Source organism: Heteronotia binoei, chromosome 15 (genome assembly GCF_032191835.1).
Source record: "Heteronotia binoei isolate CCM8104 ecotype False Entrance Well chromosome 15, APGP_CSIRO_Hbin_v1, whole genome shotgun sequence".
In the NCBI taxonomy this organism is placed as follows: Eukaryota; Metazoa; Chordata; class Lepidosauria; order Squamata; family Gekkonidae; genus Heteronotia; species Heteronotia binoei.
In genome coordinates, this window is record NC_083237.1 from 49,962,236 (window position 1) to 49,988,197 (window position 25,962).

At 45.8% G+C, this 25,962-nt stretch overlaps 1 protein-coding gene across 1 annotated transcript; it reads left to right on the forward strand.

The window, feature by feature from the left end:
* The first annotated feature begins 15,624 nt into the window (after nucleotides 1–15,624).
* Nucleotides 15,625–22,973, forward strand: HOXB3 (homeobox B3). The gene is made up of 2 exons (XM_060256252.1): nucleotides 15,625–16,102; nucleotides 22,160–22,973. The coding sequence occupies exons 1-2, from the start codon at nucleotides 15,643–15,645 to the stop codon at nucleotides 22,924–22,926; spliced, it is 1,227 nt and encodes a 408-aa protein (XP_060112235.1). The 5' UTR covers nucleotides 15,625–15,642; the 3' UTR covers nucleotides 22,927–22,973.
* The last annotated feature ends 2,989 nt before the right edge of the window (nucleotides 22,974–25,962 follow it).

Genomic DNA, 25,962 nt, shown 5'->3' on the forward strand with positions numbered 1-25,962 from the left:
TATTGCCAGGAGAGCAGCGGGGCTCCGTTCTCGGAGCGCCTCCCTTCTCCCTGGAAAATTGCTCTGCATTAAATTTCCTCGGCTCCAGAATCATCTTCCTTGCTCGCCTCCAGCGAAACTTGATTAAAAAAAAGAGAGAGAGCGAGAGAAGAAAGCGGCTTGATGCGTTGACAGATGAAATCCAAGAGGAAACCACAAGGCCCTTAAGTGACCCTAATTTAATCGATTTTATCATAAATCACCAAGTTGATGAAGAACCAAAGTTTTCATCGAAAGAAATTGATATTAATGGAGTGCTTGCGTCTTTAATTCAGATGTTGTTTTCCTCCAGCTGGTCTGACAATATTTGAGCAAATTCTTCGGGGGGGGGGATTTATGACCCCCGTCCCCCCAAAAAAGATCTCTTAATTAGGCAGCAAGACAACCAAGAGCCACAATGAGACTTTTAGATTTAGACAGGACTTCAATGTAGCTTTGAAGGCCAGGGCACTGGTCAGATAGGAATATCTGCACAGCCAACAATCAGCTCGGTAGTAATCTACAATATCCCAGCAGATATGAAATCTCTCTCTTTTACTCCCATGACAGCTCTCTATTTCATTACCTCCTTAGTGTCTCCTGCTCTTCCAACGCAGAGGATGAAGCCATCTTTGGAACTCCAAGGACCAAATAGCTTTTTTAAAAGTCTAAAACGTATGATCTAGCGATGCAAGTTCCAAAAATGCATGCGAGCTTCCTTACTTTTTCAAGGAAACTTGAGTTTAAAGCAGGTCCCAAACTGTGATTCAAAGCCCAAGACTTATGGATATCAGAAACCATGAAAAGAAACGGATAATGTATAATAACAATAAAATATATACATAGAGGAAAAAAAGACTTGCCTCACAATAGAGCTGCTGAGAGCCTGTTAAACATTGGCCATTTCACGATGCTTCATCTCCCAATTAAAAATTAACTCTGGGCTTCGGCTCTGTCTGTTATGGATGCCTGGGTCCCAATTAGCCTTTAGGTATGCTGATGAATTCCAGAGATCAAAGACCCTTGCAGAATTCAGTAAAAACAAGGAGGAAAACTTGGCAAGAGAACAACTGGTTCCTGTGTGAAACCAAACGATTTTTTTAGGTGGATCTAGCAAAGGCCTGGAAAGATCTCCTGAATACCTCTTATGGGAAGGAAATCAATTTCATTCAACAGGACTTACTACCAAGCAAATGTCTTAGAGATCAATAAATAAAGAGATGTTGGGGGGGGGGTTACCTAGGAGGAAACTAACTTTGGAGAAGTCGCTGCAGGGTATGTTAAACTGGAGCTTCAGAAGGATTCTGACTCCAGATTAAGCAGTTGGAAGGGAATGTATATTCGTGTGCATACTTGTACTCTCTGTGTCTTTCCTTGCCATCTTCTCATCTTTGCTTTCTACTCCTTTTACCAGCTACTACTTTCACTTAAGTACACCTGTTTACTATTTCTGGCAGGCAACTTTTCCTACTGCTGCTTTGCAGCTACAAGAGCCCCTAAATTTGCTAAGAAGAGCACAGGACACAGAAATGGCTACAGAGTTTGACAATCCATGTTGTCGCACAGTAATGCTACCAGGTTACTGGGTAGCCGTCTTTCCTAGGAGTAAAGAGCAGCTAAGCCAACAACAACAACAACTCATCTCCTTTCTCTGTCTCTGTCTCTGCTTGGGATGCATTTGGTTTGGTTCTTTTGGAATGGCGTATTTCTAAACCCAAGTAAGGAAAGTGGGTGGCAGCTACACCATTCTGTTTTGGTGGAACTGGGTTCCTGCCTAGTTTCTCCAGATGGCAAGATCCAATCTAAGAATAATAATAATAAAAAAATCAGCATCGGAAGGTGTTTCAATGAAGACCCCGCTCTGGGGTAATTCCACTCAGTGGCAAGGAACCGCCTGTGCTCTTCCCGGAATGATAGAGGTAGCTGAGGAATTATATCTTAACTTTTCCATGAAGACTGCCTCCTGTTCAAATCTGTATCTCCTATCTACACAACGGGCTTCTAGGTATGAAGCCCATGTCCCCCTGCCTCCTTCGAACAGTGCAAGACGATCAATAGCTAAAAAATTTGCATCGTGTGACCTTTTCTGTCTCTTGGGGAGGGGTTGACTTCAAAAAGCATGTTTTTAGGTCAAAAGGTAAATGTCCCTGAAATTCCTAAGGAATTTTTCCTCCCTGCGCCCCCTCTACATACATCCTTCCTCATTATGGATCAGATCCAGCCAGCTTTTTCTTCTGTCCTGCTCCAACCTCTTTCTTTCTACAGCCCACATGGGTTTTGAACATGCAAGTCCTGTTATCTCTTACATAGACTTTTTGGGTGTTCAAAGGAAAACGCTCCTCCCAGTTTCTCACTAGCAGAAAACCTGGTGGTTGGATTCATCCCTGTATTTCTCAGGTCGCCTGCAAAGGGGTGGTTCTCAGGTCGCCTGCAAAGGGGTGGTTCTTCCAGAATCTTATTCACCACTTCACCCTCTTTCTTGATGAAGTCTACCTTGGATGACCCCGCTATGTTTAGGTCCGGAAATGCATTTTTAAATCCAATCTTAAACTTACTTCTGGCTCTACTGGGAAGTGGGGTCCACTGAGAAAATCAGGAGATACTTACTCATAAGGGTACTTAAAATTAAAGTATGTTTTAAATTGCCATAGAGTTAGGTTAGCACTGTGAAGTTCTATGGAAATGGAGGGCATCTTAAAATACCACACCAGCTTCCAGGAATAAACAGACAAGTATTTTCTTGCAATTAAAGCTTGGATTGTAGTCCATGTTGTTAAGAGGTCCAGTGTGGGCGTTGATCTGGACCTCCTCCGTGACAGTTCACAATAACTTTCGAGTAAAGTAGGAAGCGACTCTGTAGGGTCCAGCCAAGAACAGTTCCAACCAGGAAGAGATAACAACGCTAACATTTTCAACACCGGAGGAGGACAGAAGGATTAAAAAAAAAAAAGTTTGAGGAAACAACCGAGGCAGCCTCCTTTCCTTTTCTGATTTCAGTGTGTGTTGAAAACACGATTTCCCCCCCTTGGCCTTCTCTCTCTCTCTCTCTCTCTCACACACACACACACACACACACAAGATGAAAAGATAATGAGACGTTTTGTAAGACATCTAAGAATTAAGAAAGAGAGGGGAAGAAAAGCTGTGGTTTCTCGGTCATTTCTGGATAGAATGAACTTCAGAAAGTATATTTTAACCCTTTGGGAGGGGGATAAGAAAAGAGTTCTTGTGCATCCAAAACCTAAATAAACATCACTTGAAAATAAATCCTTTTGACTTCAGTCTAAGGGAATTTCAAGTGAGTCATCCTGCACATGACTAAATTAGTCCCACTGGGCCATGCAACCCGATCCTATCCAGGTTGACTTGAAGAAGTTACACTAGGATTACTCCCCGTGTGCACAGAAATGCAACTTTCACTGTGTTTACCCTGGCAATTCCTCTTAGTATCGAGCTGTTCATGGGCTTTGGGAGAGGGGAGGATTCACGCCCTCCCTCCAGTTCTAAGCACCTTACACTGCAGTACTTCCTTGGATCTCAATGAAAAATCAAATTATTTATATATATATAAATATATATATGCAAGAGGATTAGGATTGCTGAATTATAGAAAAATGCAAACAACCAAAAACTATATTATAAACAATACGGAAGGTGGGTTACACGGTAAAGATAATGCAGTAAAAGCAGGCGATACCTACAATAATCGCTGTCATAATATTAATCAGATGCACATATCTAGGATGGGCGGGGGGGGGGGGGGGTGGAGCAGAAAGATCAGTCCATTTCTGTTAGGTTAGTATGGAATGGCATAGATGTAGGGCTTTTTTTTGTAACAAGAACTCCTTTGCATATTAGGCCACACACCCCTGATGTAGCCAATCCTCCTGGAGCTTACAGTAGGCCCTGTACTACGAGCCCTGAAAGCTCTTGGAGAACTGACTACATCAGGGGTGTGTGGTCTAATATGCAAAGGAGTTCCTGTTACAAAACAAGCCCTGCATAGATGCATCCCATCCAATCACCCCCTGCGCCCCTGGAGTTAAACCTCTACAGAAGGAGCTGGCTTTGCCCAGATGGGTGAGGAGAAGAGGGAACGAGGAGAAAGGAACAGTGGGACTTCCTCCTCCCCTCCCCCCGCCCTTTCAGCTCGTGTTGTTGTTTATGTTTAATACTTTGGAGGCAATTCAAAACTACTTCCGTAGATTGACCATTAATCCGGTGAGTTATTAGGCTTCTTAACCGAAGGTCGTTTGGGAGAAAGAGTTACAATCCATCAAGGGAAGGGAGCTGGTGGAGACACTGCTGCTGTCCCGAGCTGGATGGAGTTTATGCACAAGTATGTGGCTGTGCAAAGGGAAGTGGGTTTTCTCAGTCGTTTGAGGACAACTCCCCCCCCCCCTCCACATGTATTTGCATATGCTTCCTCTAGGATCCAGGCCTCTTTTCTTGCTTAGTCTCTCCCAAATCCCTTCTTTGCAAATGGCCTGTCCATACCAATCCTTTGACGCCCAGCACAGCCTTTGGGGATGTGGTTAAAATGGACCCTCCCCCTTCTTTTATTCAGGAGGAAACCTGGCTGGCTGGGTCCACCCTAGGTCTCCATTGGACTGAGTCCCAAGCCTGTCTAGGATCGATACTGTAAACAGAACTGAAACTGGAAATACAGTAACTTGGGTGCAAACCAACAGGACTCCCCCCTCCCCTCTATTTTTAAAACGGAAGTGCAGTTAACACCACTGCTAAGAAATTGGGGAGATCTTAGACTGTGATCTTAAAGATAGATCCAGATGGGTAGCCGTGTTAGTCTGTCTGTAGCTGCAGAAAAAAGCAAGAGTCCAGTGGCACCTGAAAGACTAACAGGGGTGGAATTCTAGCAGGAGCTCCTTTGCATATTAGGCCACATACCCCTGATGTAGCCAATCCTCCAATAGCTTACAAGGCTTTTTTTGGTAAGCTCTTGGAGGATTGGCTACACCAGAGGGATGTGGCCTAATATGCAAAGGAGCTCCTGCTAGAATTCCACCCCTGAAGACTAACAAAGTTCGCGGAAGGGTGTGAGCTTTCGTGAGTCATTGCTCACTTCTTCAGCTCGGAAGTCACCACTATTCTAAACCATATGCATAGTGCAGGGGAATGAGTTCAGGGCGTCACCTTTGAAGTTAAAAGCAAAACCTTCAGGATTACAGTAGAAAAGAGCAAGAATCCAGTAGCACCTTAAAAACTAACAAAATTTGTGGCAGGGTAGGATCCAGCTAGTCAGCTTCTTCAGATCTGAAGAAGTGAGCAATTTCTCGCCAAAGCTCTGAAGAAGTGAGCAGTGACTCAGGAAAGCTAATGTTACTGGGTTCTTGCTCTTTTCTACTGTAATTTTGAAGGTTTTGCTTTTCAATTTAAAGATGATGCCATTGATTGAACTCATTTCCGTGCATGTGGCTTAAAACAGAGGTGACTTCCAATGTTCACTCCCAATCCTTCCAAGCCAAAAAATGTATATAGAAAGTAAATAGGACCAGTGTTCCTTCTAAGCTGAGTTAGTGTGAGCTAGCTCACAGATTTTTAGCCTCCAGCTCACACATTTTTGTCTTAGCTCAGGAAGGATGACTCCAGAGTGCAGTAATTGATGCAGTAGCTCACAAAGTAGAATTTTTGCTCACAAGACTTTGTGGTTTGAGGGAACATTGTATAGGACATATGAGATTACAACTATGGAGGTAAGGCTAGAGACCAAGACAGAGCTAAAGAAAGAGGCTGAGTTAGAGATAAAAGTACAGTGGGAGGTAGAGCAAGAGAGAGAGGGTCAGGGATAGTTATAGACAGAGAAAGAGTTATAGGCAATGCTGGGGTAGAGAAAGAGGGAGATGGAGACAGAGTAAAACTATTGCTTTCGTGAACCAGAAGAGTGGTCAAAACCCATCTCAGATTAATGGGCTTGAATGCAATTCACAGACAAAAAGACATGCTATAAAATATTATTTAGTACTACCGTCCTAGAAGTAACATTGCTACAACCAATCACAAGAACAGCATTTAATAAGCTCATGAATTGTCCTCTTCAAGCCATGCGGAAAATGTTAGGTTGCTTCTCCTGCATTTCCATAATGTGTGTTAGGCTCCGATCCTAAACATGTTTACCTAGGGAGAAAGTCCCATTGACCTCAGTGGGACTTTAGCTCAGAATATAGATTCTTAGGTCTGCGCTGTTATTGACTGATGGTAGGTAAAGATCCGCTTCCTAAATCTCATTGAAATTAACCGGAACTTTACTCGAAGAACACCACCATCGATCGATTTTGTTACTGGTGCTACTAATGGTTCATTTTCTTGTTTTTCTGGATCCTTCACAAAGGTGTTTTCCACTTTTCGGGAAGCTGTGAGTCCTCTGGACTTGTTCTTCTCTCATCTCCATGACTTCCTGCTCTTGGGACTTTGGATTTCTGGAATTTTGGCCGCTGAAAAGTCGGTGTGGAGATGGAGCTACTGAGCTCAGGAACTTCCGGCTTCCTAGCTTTGCCTCCTCGCAGTCCTTTATCCATACTGCCCATGATATCATCCATAGTGGAAGCAGCAGGCCAAAGTTTGAGTCTAGCGGCATCTTTAAGACCAACAAAGTTTTATTCTGGATGTAAATTCTGGTGTGCATGCACACTTCTTCTGAAGTAGATCTTAGAGGCTTCACTGGACTCAAACTTTGTTCCGCCAAAAGCCAGGAGACTTTTGTGAGCCGCCTTGACTTCCAACGGTAAACAAACGAAGGAATCTTCCAGAAATCGAGAACTGCCTTTCCCCAGTTGATCCTTCTCAAGAGACTAAGGGCTGGCAGTAGGATCCTAAGGGTGTATGCTTATGAATTCAATGCTCACTCCCGGAAGAAAGCCTCATTGAATAAAATGGGACTTACTTCCGAGTAGACCAGCTCAGGCTTGGCCCCGCCCCGTGGGTCACAGGCAATGCTCCCTCTAAGCTGCAGAGTCTTGCGAGCAAAAATTCTACTTTGTGAGCTGCTGGCATGAAAGCTGTGAGGTACTCAGGGCTGGATTAACAACTAAGCCAAGTAGACACTGACCTATGGGTCCCCATGGCTTTAGGGGCCCCGGGCTGGCTCCCTCCCCCCAGTTCCCCCCACCCTGCTTGCAGCTCTCCCAGCCTGCAAGCACAGCCAACAACTGAGCCGCTCTTTCCCCGAGTTGCCTGGTGAGGCTGCTGCTGGCATCGTCGTCAAGTTTGCTTCTCTGCCTCTCCCCCGCAGTTTTGTCAAAGGGGCTTTTGAGAAGGTGCCTGCAGGCTGCAGCAGGGGCCACAGGTGGCGGGGCGGGTGCTCAGACTCTGAGATAATTTGTGAGGGGGCCGTGTCCCCGAGATTTTGATCGCTTAGGGGGCCTCCACAGGGTTTAATAAGGCCCTGCAGCTACTGCATAAATTATTGAGCTCTGGGGTCATCCTTCCAAAAATCTGTGAGCTAGAGGCTAAAAATCTGTGAGCTAGCTCACGCTAACTCAGTTTAGAGGGAACACTGGCCACGGGTGAGTGTGAAACAATTCTAAGAACAAGGTTAGAGTCCAGTGGCACCTTTAAGTCCAACGAAGTTTCATTCAAGGTCTGAGCATTTGTGTGCGCGCACCCTTCTTCAGAGACATACTTTGCGGGTCTTCGCTGGTTTTAAAGGTGCCGCTGGACTCTAACTTTTGTTCTGTCGCTTCAGGCCAGCAGGGCTGCCCACCTAGCTGCAATAAAAAGTAGTAATGCACAGCGCCCTTCGAGGCTTTCAGAAACCACCCCTTTCTCTTCGCTTGAGATCTGAAAGCGGCGAAAGCTTGGGCCACAACGACAAGACGGATTTCGTCTGCGGCATTCCCGTCACTGCTTGGAAGCGCTTTCCAAACAAACACCTCCGGAAACGGCTTTATTTACTAGCGAACGGAATGATGTCTCTCCGAAGCGGTTACCAGATGAGGTTCTGCTGCTAAGTGGAGCGGTGCCAACTCGGTGGCGGTTCAAATGGGCGGGCGCATCTCGCACCCCCTGGCTGGAGGACGCTCCAAGGAGTGCCCCAGAGGCCGCAAAACCAAGAAAAGGTTGTCCGGATCTCCCCGAACCTGATTTATGGTCTCCGGGATCCCGAGACTGGCAGCGAGGCCCTGCGTGGGAGAGTGAGTGTGTGGATAGCGGACTTTTAAAAATTACGGTTACAGATAAATAATATTGCCCTTCAAAACGGAAAGCCGGGTTATCAGGGCCGTGGAATGTTTCCCCCAACGAAAATATTCTCTTTCTTCCACCTCCCAACCAAACCTCATCAAAGCGTCGGCCGCCATAAATCTCGGCATACTTCCCTTTCACACATTCCGGGTGAATTCTTGGGTTCAATCGCTTTATCCCGACCCAGTTCCCATTTGCATGTGCTTAGGAAGGCCCTATTCCATAGGGACCTGCTTCTAGTACACCTCGCGGGGGGGGGGGACCCGATCCGAGATCCTGAGCACGTTTTCACAGCTGGACTCCCTGATTTCGTTTGGGTCGGGTTTTCTGCCCTCCCTGTCCCTCAGTCTCTGGGGAAACTCGTAAAACTTCTTCGTTTGGTTTTCCCCGTGAAAAGAAACTCGGCAGATTAACGAAGACCGGGATCAAGACGACTCCAGTATTAATACGTCCCTTGGCTTTCTTTGATCACACACTCTAAATAACGCACTTTCAATGCATTTTCAGTGCACTTTACAACAGGATCTTGCCAGTTCACACAACACAATCTAGTTGGAAAGTACACTGAAAGTGGCATTATTTAATGCGTGTGATCGCAGCCTAAAACTCCAAGACGCCTTCTCATTCCCCACCCCCGAGTATTCCCACACCTCCTTCGAAGTGCTCAAGCATCTAAGTAAGGAATGGGCGCCTAACCATGGTTAGGTTATTATTCCTCTTTTAATTGGAATACGGGCGTACGTTAGCCAAAAATGGAAATAAATCAACCTCCCACCCCCACCCACCCAAAAAAACCCCCCACCACCCCACCCCAAATATTTCCTGAGAACTGAGAGAAGTCTAGCAGTTTGCTAACATTTCCGTGCCGCCCCTCAAGGCACGCCTCTAGCAGTCCAGCCAGGGTGGAAGGCAGTTCGAAGGCAGTGGCTCATAAATACACGTTTGCGTCAAGTCGTCTGTTGCCATGTATCATCTTTACTGTCAGTGGGCCCTCGAAATAAATATGTTAACGTTAGTCGGCCACTTTGGAGGGGAGCGAGGGAGACTCGGGGCCGCTGGAAACTTGCCAGCTTGGAATGGTGGGAGGGGGTGGAGGAGAGAATCTTCCTGTAGGTCGGCTTGGAGGGTGATCCTGGGGTTGATTTTGGCTCCTTCCGAGAAGTTTCTCTTATGGTTTTCAAGTGCCGAACTTTTGCCTTATCACCCAACTTCTGTTTCCCTTCCCGCCTTTTTTAATATGTCTCAAATCCAGGTCCTTTGCTTTCTCAGACTGTACTCCTCCCTTATATCGCCCGGATCAGCCGTCTGAGAACTGGTGAGTTCAGACAATATTCACGACCTCTTTGGGATTGCCTCCAATTACTCCCCTCCCCCTTTGCATAGGTAAAAAACAAAAACTCTTAAGGATTTATTTGGTGACTCTCTGACCAGTTCGGCATTTCCTTTCATTTGGAGGGGGTGTCTCGGGGTTTGTATTGTCTTGCAGTTTCTGTGCCTCCGACTTGTAAAAAGACCTGAAAATCCACTATATAGAGAGCAATAAAGAGATCTTCAAGACTATACAAAAGTATCTTATATAAACATATAAACTGTTCTCGAACCTCAACAACTCTCTGAAAAAACCAATTACACTACAGCGTTTGTCTATGAAAGTTTACCATCGCCAGTGGTTCTAAAATTAGCCCTGGAGAAACTGAAGTCCAAACACTGATTTCCGCACCGGTGGTTTTTGCGACTGAAGTTCTTCTGGGCCTTCAGGTTACCTTTCGCTCTGGGGTCCAAATCTCAGGAAGTCCTTCCAAAACAGAAAAGCGCTGCTCAAAGATCCCAGTTTTCCTCTGGAAACTTTCTTAAGAGCAAAAGTGGCCGTGAAAACAAGGCGGCGTCCAGGTGAAGTCAATTGTTGCTATGAACTGCGGAGCTGGCTCCAGTGAAAGGAACTTCCAGAAGTTTCCACCGGTTCGCAAGCCTTTCCAAAGATGGGAGAGAGCAAAAGATGGTCTTCTAGGATATCACAAGGCCACCTAAGAGAGAAATGAGACATCTCCAGAGTTTCTTCCCTCCTTGGTAAATGACTGTTCCCCTCGATTCAACAGCTAAGACTAGACCCTTCCCCCCAAAAAAAGGGAAAGCACAATGCTCTCTTTCATGCACACGCACCCAAAAATGTGCAGACACCTCAACTTCTTCCTCCCACTCGCAGTTTGCTGCGGTAGATCTTTTGGCGTCAGCAGCGGCAGCTGGGGAAGGCTTTTGGCTCCCAAGCCCAAGTGGTATGCGAATAGGGACGGGGGTCATAAATCTTGAGTGACTTGAAGAGACGTCATCTCTATCTATCTATATCCATCCATCCATCCATCCATCCATCCATCCATCCATCCATCCATCCATCCATCCATCCATCCATCCATCCATCCAAGGATAAACAACTTCCCATTTACTTTGTGTTTGATAATTTTTACATAATACCAATAATTTGAATACAATTCTCTCCCTCCCTCCCTCTCTCTCTCCACCCCCACCCCCCATTGCCAGCATATCCAGAACAAGCTAGCTGGGTTCAACAGACGCATCCTAAAACTTTGATTCCTTCTTTGCAATTTCGCCATATTTTTAAAACTGTATTTTCTTATTATCACCACTTTTTTTAAAAAAAAGTTACTTCCCTGGGTGGCCCCCTTCCCCCCAAAAAACATCCTCCAAACATGCCTTTCACGATGATGTCATATTTGGGGTGCCGCCAGAGCAGCCTGGGACTTGGGTGGGCCTTGGGAGAACCGGGGATGTCTTCTGCAGTTTTACTGGAGCAATGCATTGGGGAGGGGGAGGGGGGGCGATGGAGGGGAGAAGGAGAGGCGGGGGGGGGGGTCGTATCTGTTCGGAATTAGCATAACCTGGCACCCAATTGCCAAGCACGTGAAACCGGGTGGCTTCGGGGCTCAGTCCGCTAGGCCTCAGCCCGCCACCTCTGGGTCTGCATATTGCCTTTCCACCCTCTGGCGCCATTTAGGAAGCAACCTTGGCCCGCCCCAGCGCCCCCCTCCCCCCCCCCCCAACCAAATCTCTAAATGTCTTTCTTCTAAGCCTTCTTCGGCTTCCCTTTCCCGTTCTCTCCCCCCGCCCCCAATCTCTGGGACTTCTTTATTTATTTTCCATTGCAACCTCCGTCCAAAGCATCGCCTCGCCGAAGATTTCCTGCGAGCTGTTTTTGCTGTTTTCTCCTCCTCTATACCCTGTCTGTATGTCTGTCTGTCTCTCTCTCTCTCGCACACACGCTCACTCACTCAACACACACACACACCCTCTCTCTCTCTCTCTCTCGCCTTCTGCTGTAAAGCCAGGGGCCATTGTTAACCGTGCACAGGGCGTACGAAGACTCTAGGGCAGCCAGAATCAAAAGGATTCCCTCCCTATCCATCTCTGGAAGGCTGTCTGGCATCTTTCGATTGCTACCTCTTCTCACCTTCCCCCCACTCCTCTCCAAACCGAGACACAGAGAGAGAGAGAGAGGGAGGGAGGGAGGGAGAGAGAGAGGACCTGAAACATCCCTCGCCGTAAGCTCCCATAGAGATGTCCCCCCCTCCTTTTGGCGTTATGACCGGATTTCTCTCTCTAGATATTCCTTGAACGTTTTTTTCCCCCCTAAAAAAAAACCCGAGAGGAATGGGGGGAGCTCTCCTCGCTTATTGATTGCGTTGCTTGCTGGCTGCGAAAATATATTATGTCTGCTCGCCGCGCTGCTCTCGTCAGAGGCTAAGGTAAGGTGGACCGAAATAGGCTATCAGTTTGTGAATGGCGGAGACCGTGTCTCCATGATTTATAGCTGTATGACTCGCATCGCGGTTCATGAAGAGTTCACAAGCTTTAAGCTTCCTTCCACGCAGCGACTCTCTCTCTCTCTCTCTCTCTCCTTCCCCCTCCTTTACTTCCCTCCCCTTCCTTCTACCCCCCTTTTCTCTTTTTTGCTATTGGTACCCCTCGATTTTCCTTCCCTTCCCCTTTCCCACCTACATTTCTTTCTTTCTTTCTTTCTTTCTTTCTTTCTTTCTTTCTTTCTTTCTTTCTTTCTTTCTTTCTTTCTTTCTTTCTTTCTTTCTTTCTTTCTTTCTTTCTTTCTGGATTTTATTTCAAGAAAAATGCTCTCTATGTTGCAATACTTTTCTTTCGATGGGGATATCTTTCTGACCCCTTTTCCTCGGTATTATTATTATTATTATTATTATTATTATTATTATTATTATTATTATTATTATTATTATTATTATTATTATTATTATTATTACTACTACTACTACTACTACTACTACTATTACTACCACCACCATCATCTCTGGGAGAAAATGCTTTCAGGGGGAAGGCTCTGGGAATTTTTTCCCATACCCGGAGAATTGTCTGCGAATTTTAGTATTCTTTTCCCAACATGGAAGTGAAAAGGAAAGAATTTTCCTTTCCCTCCTCCCTCCTCTTGTCACAAGCTGTTTCACCGTCTTGACTCTTTGCTTAATTTTTGTTCTGACTTTCCTGTAAAAAAGTCCTCGAGAAGGGAGGCAATTTGTGTGTTTTTTTTCCACCGGACATAAACGAAACTTGCAAAAGGGCGAGAACGAACTTGTGGGGCCTGGATTTCGGGAACTAATTGCAAATGCCCCCTAATTTCCTATTTATTATTCCTATTGAGATTTCGGTTGGGTTCTCTAAAAAAAAAAAAAAAGCAATTCCTTGGAGTAAATCATTTACGATTCCACCCGTCTTCGACTAAGATAAATGACCGGCATTTGGGACGTGTTGAAAGATGAGATACAAAAGGGGGACCAAAATCTTGGCTACTGAAGGCCCAGAACACTTCGAGTTTCTCTTTAGAGGGGGATAAGCAAAGGATTGTTTTTAATGCCCTGTTTCATTTTTGCTAGAATAAGAACAATAATTTGCTCCAAGGCCTTCTTTAAAAATCCCCAGGAAAAATCCAAAACAAACCGCCCAGGCCTTGTAAGACTCTCCATTCCGCCTAAACTCCTTAGTCCATTTCACTGAGCCTAGCCTTTTTTGTAATCAAATGAACGGTTATTTCTCTCTGTCTCTCTTGAAAAAAATCAATTCATAGTGATGAGATCACGCGATTGTTTATGTCTGCTAAGAAATACTTCTGCCGAGCTGAAGAAAAGACAGCTAGGTTATAATTCTTTCCTGTAACATAGGGAAAAATATGTTAACAGCTTGCCTTGCTTCCACCCCCCCCCCCAAGAAATATTGTCTCTAATCCGTACAAGATACTGGAGGATCACAAGGCGGTATTTTAGACCGGTTATAAAAATTGCTCAGTTTATAGAGGCATACATTGAGAAGGGGGAGGGGCAAGTGGGTGGGGACGAGACGTGAAATATATTTAGGCTTTTGAGTGTGGCAGATGCAAAGGAGCCAGGAGGGGGGGAGGCTTGCCAACCTATCCCCAATGTTCAGATCTGACCAAGGCTGAGTTACAACACTGAGTTAAATACAAATCAGTTCTCTTGCAAGGGGCGCTTTGAAGTTAAATCCAGGAAGGGTAGCTAAGCACAGAGAAACAGTACTCCTTCTTCATAGGCCTCGTAGATGGAGATCATGTATACGTGTGCATGTATCTATAGGGGAGCACAACAAGGTATATGGATATATCGATTAATTTTTATGCCAACCGATTAATTATCTCCTCCGTTAGATCATTTTAATCTTATTTCGCTCTTCCAACATGGAGGAGGAAAGGAACGAAGGGTTAGAAAGGAACGAAGGTCTTCTTTGGACTGGAGGTCTCTCCCTTCCTCCTCCCCCCCCTCCTATGAAAGGAATAGGGGGGGGGAAAGGGGACCAACTGGTCAGATGTCAGAACTGTGTGTGTTTGGGAAAAAAAAGATGAGAAGAAAGAGAAAGGGCCGGTGTTTTATGCGACAGATCAGAGTCACACCTCCAGTGGCAACGGAGCCGCGGTCGATTTCCAAACTGCCGCCCAAGTCGCAAAAATAACAACGAAAGGGAATCAAAGGGGACATCAAAGAATTCAGCGCAGGCCTCCAAAATAGCAGCGCTTCCAGCTATCTCCTCCCCTCTTTCCTTTCTGGAAACAGCAAACCTAAAGTCTGCAGGTTTACTCAGGAGCAAGTGCCGCAATATTCTGCGCCACCTACTTCCGAGTAAGCTCGCCCAGGGCCCGGCCCCTGCCCTGGAGGCAAGATTTAAGAATTGGGAGTTCGATTTAGGAGGGAGGGTATCCGTTTGAAACTTGAGGTCAAGGGCTACATCCGGATTCATTTTAAGATTCAGCGGATGTTAAATATCCAATTACGGCTCCCCCGCCCCCCCCAACCCCCAAATCACTTTGTTTTGTTTCTCGGAAAATCCCCCTCAACCCAACAGCTGAGGACAAACGAAAACATCATGGCCGGAGGATAAATGTCTAGTTTGGCAAAGCAAGAGTTCAAGTTGGGAGAACTTGCTAGAGAACTGGATCTCTCTCTCTCCCAAAGCAAACAAGCCATGTTTCATTTCTGCAAAAGGGTGGTTTACCTGACCATGCGTCTACCCGCGTTTACATTTTGCTTAGCAGGAACTGGAGGCCCGCGGGTTTCAGCGGCCCGGTGCCTTCCACCTCGGTCCTCCCTTTTAACCTAGACGCTTCTTACCCCCCATCCCGCCCCAAAGACTCCTTGAATGAACTGCGATGGGGACTGAGATTACATTTTACAGGCCAGCCTTGCTACCTTTCTTAGGGGCGTGGGAAACTACGGGTGTCCTTGTTCTTGCAAGGCAGCGGGCCTTTAAGCTTTACCAGGAGGGATGGAATCGAGCCTGTGCCAGCACAGACGAATCCCGTAGGGCTAACACCGACGGTACATAGATTTCTAGGGGGTTTATATTTCTCTGGACTCACCCCTATCTATCGATGAGAACTGTTATCAGAATCCTATTGTGTGTGTGGGGCGGGGGGAGAAATAAGGATGGCGATGCTATTGAAGGATTGATTTTTGTTGGAGAAAGGAGGCAGGACTTTTGTATTTATGGTCTTTCGATTTGAAAAACCGAAAGCTGAAAACATTGGATGAGGCGGGGGGGGGGGGACAGAGAGAGAGAGAGAGAGCTGCAAAGGCGCGCCCCAAAGCACCAGGCAAGAAATCTGGTCTGGGCGACAGCTGGGATCTGGTTCTCTCTCTCCCCCCCCCCCCCCCCCTATTCTCCACCTCGCATTCATGTCAGGCGGCTTTTCAGGGGCCAAGATGGATTCATAGGCCGACGCGTATTATTCTGCTGTGCCTTTCTCTAACCTTTCAGGTCAGCCTCCCCGAGCCACCGGGGAAGGCCCTCTCGCCACGTGACCGCGGGGGTGCCGCCAATGTCCGTCCATGAAGGGGCCACCACCACCAGGAGCCGCGTAGCCGCCAGAGAGACGCCCCAGCCATGCAGAAGGCCACCTATTACGACACCTCCACGCTCTTCGGGGGCTACTCCTACCAAGGAGCCAACGGCTTCGGCTACGAGGGTCCCCCGCAGCCCTTCCAGCCGGCCGCGGCCCACGTGGAGAGCGACTACCAGCGGCCGGCCTGCACCCTCCAGGCTCTGGGCAACGCCGCCCCCCTGGCCAAAACGAAAGACCTGAACGGCAGCTGCCTGCGCCCCAGCCTGCCCCCGGAGCACCACCCCGCCCCGCCGGTCTCGCCGCCGCCCCCCAACCCCATCACCAGCACCACCAGCAGCGGGGGCAACAGCAATAACCCCAGTCAACCCGGCGGCGGGGTGAAAAGCGCCCCCACCAAAGCCGGCCTGGCCTCTAGTAACGCCGCTCTCACCAAGCAGATTTTCCCTTGGATGAAAGAGTCGCGGCAAAACTCCAAGCAGAAAAACAGCTCCCCCAGTACAGGTATCTGCTTTTGGAATACTCCATATAAATACATCTTCCATCCGCGCCCCCCGCCCCCCGCAGCTTGGCTAGGGGTCAGGTGTTGCCAGACCTTCTTGCTTGGAGGAAAGGGGTCGGGTTGGGAAAGCACAGCACACTATCAGCCCACAAAGTCTCCTATGGGGGCTCCATTTCCCTGAAGATTGTGCAGGAGATCCCTGGGCAGGGGCAATATTTAGAACCAGCAGCAATCAGAAATTGCAGGCCCCTGCCAGAGAGCTCTCCATACTGGGCAAGACTGGCACATGAGGAGCAGGGGAAAGCAAGTAAGGTTCATGGGGAGGAGCCAGAAAGGGACACGGAGGGTAAGTGATGGCTCGGGGAGGAAAAGCCTCTTCTAAAGAAGGTGGGATTTGAGGAGAGTCTGAAAGGAAAGGGGGATAGTTGATGACAGATGGAAGGAAGGAAGGAAGGAAGGAAGGAAGGAAGGAAGGAAGGAAGGAAGGAAGGAAGGAAGGAAGGAAGGAAGGAAGGAAGGAAGGAAAATAGATGGAGGAAGGAGAGAGAGGTGGAAAGAAAGCAACTTTAAATACATTATCCAAGCCTTTAATAGACTTAGCTTGGAGAAGTGATTTAAAAAGAAAAATGCCTTTTCCAAGTCAACTGACAGGGTGGTGGGGGCTTCGAGAGCCACCCAATATGTGTGATCAAGTCACATGTGGCTTCTGAACTGCAGTTTATCCACCCCTGGTCTAGCAAATGTGTGCATGAAGTGAGCAGGGGAGCAAGAGGGAAAACAAAGGGACACAAGGGATTCTTTTGCATTCCCCCCCTTTTTGGCCCAGGTCTCAGAAAACCCACTGGGCCTTCATTCTTCCAAAGGACACTACAAATCTGGGGGCAATAATCAAACTACCACTGAATGTTTAAAGTCAGTACCTTATACTAGACTAAAGCAAGGTGTGTGTGGGGGGGGGACTTCCATGCCAGCTTCACCCCCAAGGGCATTGATTATTGGGCCAAGGTTTAAAGCACTCATTTTTTTCCTGCCAGATAAAATTAGCTTGCAGGGTTGCCAGCTGGTGAACTCAGACTTGGCTACAGACATCCAGCAGAATGAGGTAGGAGAATCCCCAGGCAATAGAAAGAGCTGTGCCCCCTTGGCTTGCTGGTGGGAAAATGATGTTTTGTAACTTTGCACTTTAGTTTTCGTTTTGTTTTTTTAACTCCCTGGAAATGTTTTAAAAAAACAAACAGAAAAAGTTTCTGGTTCAACTTACTCGGTTGCAAGTTTTCTACTTGCAGGGAAGATGGGTTTGTTTGTTTAATGTAGTGGAGCAGTCGAATGTGTGATTTCCTCAGCAATAAATTTTGAAAGCCAGTGTAGTGCAGTGGTTAGAATGCTGGACTAGTGTTTGGGAGTCCCGGGTTCAAATTTCTTCTCTGGCTAGAACTTTGGGTCAGTGTAGTGCAGTGGTTAGAATGCTGGACTACTATGTGGGAGTCCCAGGTTCAAATTTCTTCTCTGGCTAGAATTTGGGGCCAGTCTAACCAACATCGTGCACTTGCACTGAGGATAAAATGAAGGAGGGGGAAATCCTCAACTACTCGGGCAAAGAGCTGGGATAAAAATAGTTGTGAGAGCTGCTAACTGGCCGGTAGAAAAATGTTCTGTCCTTTTAATACAGACTTAATGACATGTGGTGTACCAGCTAATGTTATTTACCTCCATCACTTGAAAAGCTTCCCTGGCATGTATCTAAACAAAAGGCCTCTATTAAGGTGACGGGGCATTTTTCTCCAGTCCAACGGGCAACTCTGAAAGTAGTATGATTCTTTTAACCACCTCATTCACACTTCATTCAACTGCATATGCATACAGGACCTCTTTTATAGCTATGGTTGCCAGCAGGACTGGAGAAAAATATGACCTGTCTCTTTAATAGAAGTCTTATGTGTGAAAATGGGTAGCTGAAGCTTTTGGTGACACAGGCGTCAATAATTGCCCATAAAGTCACCATTAAAGGCACAGGGGACACATTTCCTTCAGGCAGTTGGCAACCCTATTCATAGTTTAGGGTCTTAAGACAGTCTGGAAAACAAACTGTTTCACCCTGCATGAAAATCCTTTGCTTATTTTTATCTGTCTCTTGATAAATGTTTGGTCTAGTGGTTAAGTGTGTGGATCTTATCTGGGAGAACCGGTTTTGATTCCCCACTCCTCCACTTGCACCTGCTGGAATGGTCTTGGGTTAGCCATAGCTCTGGCAGAGGTTGTCCTTGAAAGGGCAGCTGCTGTGAAAGCCCTCTCAACCCCACCTACCTCACAGGGTGTCTGTTGTGGGGGGAGAAGATATGGGAGATTGTAAGCCACTTTGAGTCTCTGATTCAGAGAGAAGGGCGGGGTATAAATCTGCAATTCTTCTTCTTCTCTCAGAATTATGCCATACTGTATTTACATAACAGTGCATATGGATGCTTACTTAACACCAGACAGAACTCAACTAATTTGTTGCGTCATATCCACCTGTTGTACTAGGCAAAGTGGCTTTATATCAAGCAGGCTTATCCTTGCATTTAAAAGATGGACAGGCATATATAGAACAATACTAATCAGGTCTACTCAAATCTATTCAGGGACAATTTACTCCAAGGAAAGCATTTGTAGAGTTATCCTTATCAGAACTGCAAAATCATGCAACATGGCAGGTGATGGAAACATTCCTAAACAGACCTATTCAGAAATAACTCCCATGTTATTCAATGGGGCTTACTCCTGACAAAGTGCCCTTAGGACTTTCATCTCTACATTGGACTAAAGCTGGTGAGAATGATTTTGGATACCATCTCTAGCACATTTATGCTAGAATCAGGGCTTTTTTGTGTAGCAGGAACTCCTTTGCATATTAGGCTACACACCCCTGATGTAGCCAATTCTCCAAGAACTTACAGGGCTCTTAGCACAGGGCCTACTGTAAGCTCCAGAAGGATTGGCTACATCAGGGTGTGTGTGGCCTAATATGCAAAGGAGTTCCTGCTACACAAAAAAGCCCCTGGCTAGAATCCATAGAACTTGGAGATGTGTGGGTTTTCAGTGGATCATTGCAATTAAATATGCATATAATACACAGAACCAGATTACTATCTGGGTACAAACTTACAGTTAATGGATATTGTAGAATCATAACTGGGAGCTTGTATCAAAAGAAGTTAGCAGTGACTCATGAAAGCTCATACCCTGCCACAAATTGTGTTGGTCTTTATGCTGCTATGGGACTCAGGCAGATACTGAGTAGTCTGAAACCACTTTGCCTAATTCATGATGCCCATGATAAATAGAATTATTCAAAACCTGTGGATCTGGTTACAGCCTGTAATTCTATGTCTGTCCACCTGGAAGGAAACCAGGTAACAAGATTCCCGAGCAAACACCCTTAGAATCACAGCCTGCAATAAAAAACAAAACTAGGTCTTCTATTAAAAGCATTATTGGGAATACAATGCATTCAGATTGGGAATACAATGTGTGTCACTTGATTTTCCATAATTTTATTACTTGTAGCTGATGAGCATGCAAAGTCCCTCCCTCCATTGGCAAATGTCAGATCTGAGGTGCTCTGAAAGCCTGCTGGGAACAAAGTTTAATCTACACTTGTGTTTCACACATTTAAAAAATCACCACTTGATGCATGGCCCTGGACATACATGTGAATAACAACAATCACAACTCACCTAAAGTGTTGCTGAATGATTTGAGCCCAAGTATATGTCATAAGCATTCCCTATATCAGCTCTCCAACTTCTCATTGATGCAGAGTATTTCTGCATTTCAAGTTTTTTGAAATCTCAACAGCCCTTACCTGTTGCGAACATTTTATTGCAATCCATTGCCATGTGCGCGATTGTTAAATATGTGAACACTTCCATCATATGTGTGTATGCATCGTCTTATATGCATATGTATAGAGGTAGATTTATATCCTACTTGTCTTCCATGGCATGTATGCAAGGGGACATCTATCAAATGGAAAGCACCTCGAAACAATCACCCATGTCTTACTTCACTGTGATTTCTATGTGGAAGTGCGGGACTATATAATCAAACCTATCCTGTCTAACCTTTATGGACTACCTGAGGCAAAATTGGTTTTCTTTCTGCTATCTGACCGATGTTCCCATATCACTAATCTAGTTGCAAAGTTCCTTTTGGCTGCCATAACAATCAGGGAGCAAAAAGACTAGCTCCCCTCCTTGATGCTTGACTAGTTTTTATAACTGAAACTCTGTGTAAATTTGCCATGCTGTACTTTTTACTTCTATGCCAATAAAGGTATTTGGATTGGATATATCAAATTCCCTGGCAATTTCCATTCTACACATGGCAATGTATAGTTTTACATGCCCTTAGATCATATTAGTCTATAGTTTTTGCTTAGTTTTACATGCCCTTAGAACATAGCAGTCTATAGTTTTGATCTTGTGCCTGAGTTTCTCCAAGGTAAGGCTGGATTTACATGTGCAGAGGAATTTGGAATCCTTCTGAGATAAATAAATGGATCAACCCATTGAAGACTTCAGGTCAGAGATTACTTTTTTTGGAATACTCTCCTGCACTGAGATCCCCATGTAAGTAGAGAGCTAGTAGATCAGGGCTATAACCTTTCTCCCTGATCTGGTAGGAGCTTTCTTCTTGCAGAACGGCTCCCTCTGCCATGGGAAGACATTAAAAGGGGTCTCATATGCATTTGCAGCCTGAAGTGGTAGATCTCTTTATAGCCCAAAGATTCATTCTTCTCATTCTGCTGGATGTATAAACTAATCCTAAACCCAACTGTTTCTAAATGAAATAAGCCTTGAGTTGGATCCATCCAGTTAGCTTTTTCTAACCCAGTTCTCCTTACTGCTGTCCTCTTTCCAATGCTTTTGTCCATAAAGTTCCCAACATCACTAACATAGCGGGGTTTTTTGGTCAACAAGGACCCTTTTCCTCCTCTGTTTTTAACCACCAGAAAAGTTGGTTGGATTCAACCCATTGTATTCTTGGGGTCAAATCCCCAAGCCCTGTTCCACTGCAAAAACTCCCTCTGATGTTAAGGTGTAATCAGGGATTTTTTGTAGCAGGAACTCCTTTGCATGTTAGGCCACACACCCCTCATGTAGCTCTTAGTACAGGGCCTACTGTAAGCTCTTGGAGGACTGGCTACATCAGGGGTGTGTGGTCTAATATCCAAAGGAGCTCCTGCTACAAAAAAGCCCTGGGTGTAATGCTCAGGACCACCCTGGGAAGCATGTCGGGGTGTGTGTGTATATATAATAATGAAGAAATGGCCGTCTGCATATGGTCAGAGGCATTTTATTATTCTTTTCACATCAGAAAGAGGTTCCAGGGCTTGAACTGCTAAGGTTCATATTTACATCATACAGATCAATGAACTGACTTCTGATGATACATACAGCCACAATGCAATCCTAATCAGGGTTACATTCTTCTAGGCCTACTGTCTTTAAAGGATTTAAGAAAGCGTAACTCTGTTTAGGATTGTACTGTGCATAATTCATCTGGAAGCTGCATGGAATCTTGCCCAGGATAATTTCTCTCCAGCTTGTGCATATGCACGACAGTCATTCTTTGGCAAGTATCTGTTTAAAATCTGCTTCTTACAGTCCTGCATGTGTTTGATTTTGTGTGCTGGTTAAATCCTCCAAAACAACCCCAAACCAGGGATACAAATGTTGCAAGGCTGCGTACACAAGCGTCTGATTAATTTTGCTTTCCAAACACTGCCCACTTGCCAGACGTAATTTCCTTTGAAAGGGTCTGCTTCAAAATAATCGACTCCCAAATAAATAGCCCTGGATTCCTTTTCTGCATGACATGATCAAATTTTCATAAAGCGAGGGGGCAGCTTTGGAGAACAGAACTCTTAATAAATGACATGATTATGGAGTGAGGACTGGAGGAGAAGGAGGGGAGGCTGAAGTCTTCTCGCCTGTTTGAGGATTTATTAAGAGGCCTGTGCATTCAATTTTCTGCATGTAAGTAATTATCTTTGATTTCATTTCCCGACCTTCTTTCAGAAAGCTGCAGCGGTGAGAAAAGCCCCCCAGGCTCCTCAGCTTCCAAGAGGGCCCGCACTGCTTATACAAGCGCCCAGCTGGTCGAGCTGGAGAAGGAATTCCATTTCAACCGCTACCTTTGCAGACCTCGCCGGGTGGAAATGGCCAACCTGTTGAATCTCAGCGAGCGGCAGATCAAGATCTGGTTCCAGAACCGGAGAATGAAATACAAAAAGGATCAGAAGTCAAAAGGCTTGGGGTCTTCTTCAGGGGGGCCTTCCCCCACTGGAAGCCCTCCCCAGGCCATGCAGTCCTCTGCCGGGTTCATGAACGCGCTGCATCCCATGACTTCAAACTATGATGCCCCATCTCCACCCTCCTTCAATAAACCCCACCAGAATGCCTACACCATGCCCACTGCCTACCAAAACCCCATCAAAAGCTGCCCCTCTCAACAGAAGTATGCCAACACAGCACCCGAGTACGATCCACATGTCTTACAGGGTAATGGGGGAGGCGGCTACGGCCCCCCTAATATGCAAGGCAGTCCAGTGTACGTTGGTGGCAACTATGTGGATTCTATGCCTGCTTCTGCTCCTTCTCTGTATGGGCTGAACCCCCTCCAGCATCACCAGCCGCCCAGCATGGAATACAATGGGGCTCCTCAGATGGGGTCCAACCAGCACCACGGACCTTGCGAGTCTCACCCCACGTACACAGACCTTTCTACCCACCATGCTTCTACTCAGGGCAGAATCCAAGAGGCGCCCAAATTGACCCATCTGTGATGAGGGACGGGACAGACTGGGGGAGGGGGGAGTTAATGGAGAACTGGAACCAGAGGTGGGTGTTGGTTGGTTGGATAGGTGGGGGTGGGAGGGTTGGTTGGTGGTGTAGAGGGAGTGTCAGTGGGCTCTTCCTTCAAAAACATTTGTGTTGAAACCCCCCGGGTTTTTTTTTTGAGTTTGAAAATGGTCATCATCTACATCCATCACCAAAGCTTCTTGCCGCTCTTTTGGAAACCAGGGTCCAATCAGGACTAGCTTTCACTAGTGCTGTGATTTAAGAAAGAGGATTTCAAAGGCCTCCCTGGAAGTCACATGATTTCACCCAGAAGCTCTTGCACCAATCCCATTCTCAGGTCTATAGGGGAGACTTGTGATTCTGCAGCAGGGAACAAAATGCTCTCATGTGCACTCACAGTCTAATGTTCTTTAAGTTCCAAAAATGCAAGGCTTTTTTTGGTAGCAGGAACTCCTTTGCATATTGGGCCACACACCCCTGATGTAGCCAATCCTTCAAGAGCTTACAGTAGGTCCCGTAATAACAGCCCTGTAAGCTCTTGGAGGACTGGCTACATGAGAGGGGTGTGGCTTAATATGCAAAGGAGTTCCTGCTACAAAAAAACTCTGCAAAATTGAGCCTTTTCTTTAAAAAAAAGACAAAAAGAACAAGCTTCATGATTGGGTCTAAGAGACCTCACCACCCCATCTAAACAAGTCATCACTTAAAATGAATATGTAGACTTAGTAGGATTTCTTGGTCTCCATACCTTTCCCTTGTTCACTTTGAAATCTTACTGCCTTACTACTTTTCTAATCCAGCTGAAGTCAGTGAGCAACAAAGGGTTTGAACATGGCAGAGGGTGGAGCCATGAGTATGGCAGTTCTAAATATGTTTCATCCCTTGCTGAAGAATTACACACACCCTCAGTATATGTAGGCTGATCTGGTCATTGAATGAGGCAGTTAAAAGGTGGTGGCAGAATTCTGGATTGCAGACCATTTCAAAGTGAAGGCTGGGCCTCAGGGCTTTTTTTGAACAGGAATCCACAGGAAAGCCATTCTGGCTGGGTTGGCATCAGGGGTGTGGCCTAATATGCAAATGAGTTCCTAAAGGTAAAGGTAGTTCCCTGTGCAAGCACCAGTCATTTCCGACTCTGGGGTGACGTTGCTTTCACAATGTTTTCATGGCAGATTTTTTGTAGGGTGGTTTGCCATTGCCTTTCCCAGTCATCTACACTCCCCCCCCCCCCCAGCAAGCTGGGTACTCATTTTACCAACCTCGGAAGGATGGAAGGCTGAGTCAACCTGGAGCCAGCTACCTGAACTAGCTTCCACTGGGATCAAACTCAGGTCGTGAGCAGAGGGCTCCAACTGCAGTGCTGCAGCTTTACCACTCTGAGCCACTGGGCTTTTTATACAAAAGTTTCCACTGGGCTTTTTATACAAAAAAGCCTTGTGTGAAACAATGGTGGTGTCAGGGGTGTGTCCTAATATGCAAATAAGTTCCAGCTGGGCCTTTTCTATTTAAAAAAAGGCCTGCTGGTCCTTATTTTTGAATGCTACCCCTTCCCCCAAAAAACAATCTCTACAGGCAATAAACCTAATGTATCTTCTTTATCTGCTAGGGTTTTTAATCTCCAAGGAGGTTGTTTTAAATAGAGAGGAGAATTCAGACATAACCCCCACTACCTTCAATCTGAAGTGGCACGGCTCTCTGCCAGCTCATTCTAATACCCCATTCAGTGGAGCATGTAAAAACAATTCACAAGAAAAGCAGTATTTCAAACACTGTCATTGGGGGTGGGGGAACCATTGGAATTAAGGAAGATTATTGAAGTGGAACTGTTGCTAAATTTGATCTACATAACCCCACAGTAGCCTCAGTGAGACCACAGGAGGCTGAATAAGTGGGGCTTAAACCTTGCACCAAGCTTTCCTTTATGTATGTTGTGGATATTTATACTTTACCTTCCTCCAGAGCCAAAGCAGTCATGTGTTCCCTCCTCCTGTTGAGGCATTGATTGGTCCAGGTTCACCCAAACAGTTTCCATGGCAGAGTGGGGATTTGAACCTGGTTCTTCCAGCTGCCAATCCTTCACTCTAACTGCTACACCACATCGGCTCACAACATCCTTCTGCCATTTTTTTTGTGTGTGTGGCTATAACCTGAATAGTAACACTAATGGTCACAAGCAGGTAAAATGTTGAATGTTGTCAGTGGTAATTATTCCATATTACAAACCATATATAAATTAGAAAGTGGCAAAATAGTGCTTATTTGCATATGAGTCTTTCATTTTAATTAGAATACCAACAGGTTAGTTGATTGATAAATCTATTTAGATAGCTTATACCATGCAGCCTAGATAGAATACCAACAGGTTAGTTGATTGATAAATCTATTTAGATAGCTTATACCATGCAGCCTAGATACTCTTTCTTGGCCATGGGGCCTACTGGAAAGGTTACTGTGCACAGTTCTGCAGGAAATTCTCTTGAGAAGTTTCATATCAGTGGGGTTTGTAGTGGAGAGCTTGTCTAGTGGCTCTTTCTTGTATGGCAACCACAGCAAAGAGCTTTCAAGGCATGTGATTAAGCAGAGGTGTTTGCCATAGCTTTCCTCTGCAGTCTTCCTAGGGAGTCTCCCTTCCCAGTAGTACCAACCCTGCTTAGCTTCCAAGATCTGATAAGACTGGACTATACCGTTCTGCCTTCCCTCTAAAGTCTTTAACTGGAAATAAAGCATATTTCCATGTGAACTAGCACATTAAATTGTTTAAAGTTGTGAACTATGGTTGCAATTCTAAGAATAGTTTTCTGGGAGCAGGCCCCGCTGATTACTTCTGTGTAGACCTGTTTAGGATTATTCAATATGCTCTTGAAGACAAACAGATACATAGCTACCAGTCACAATTAAGGCTGGGTGGTTTAGAACCAGAAAGGGAGGGAAGCTTTCTCAATCCTTTAAAAATTCCTTTATTAAAAAAATCTATTACATTAATATTAATTTTGGGAGCCAATTAATGGCTTTCAAGTTTG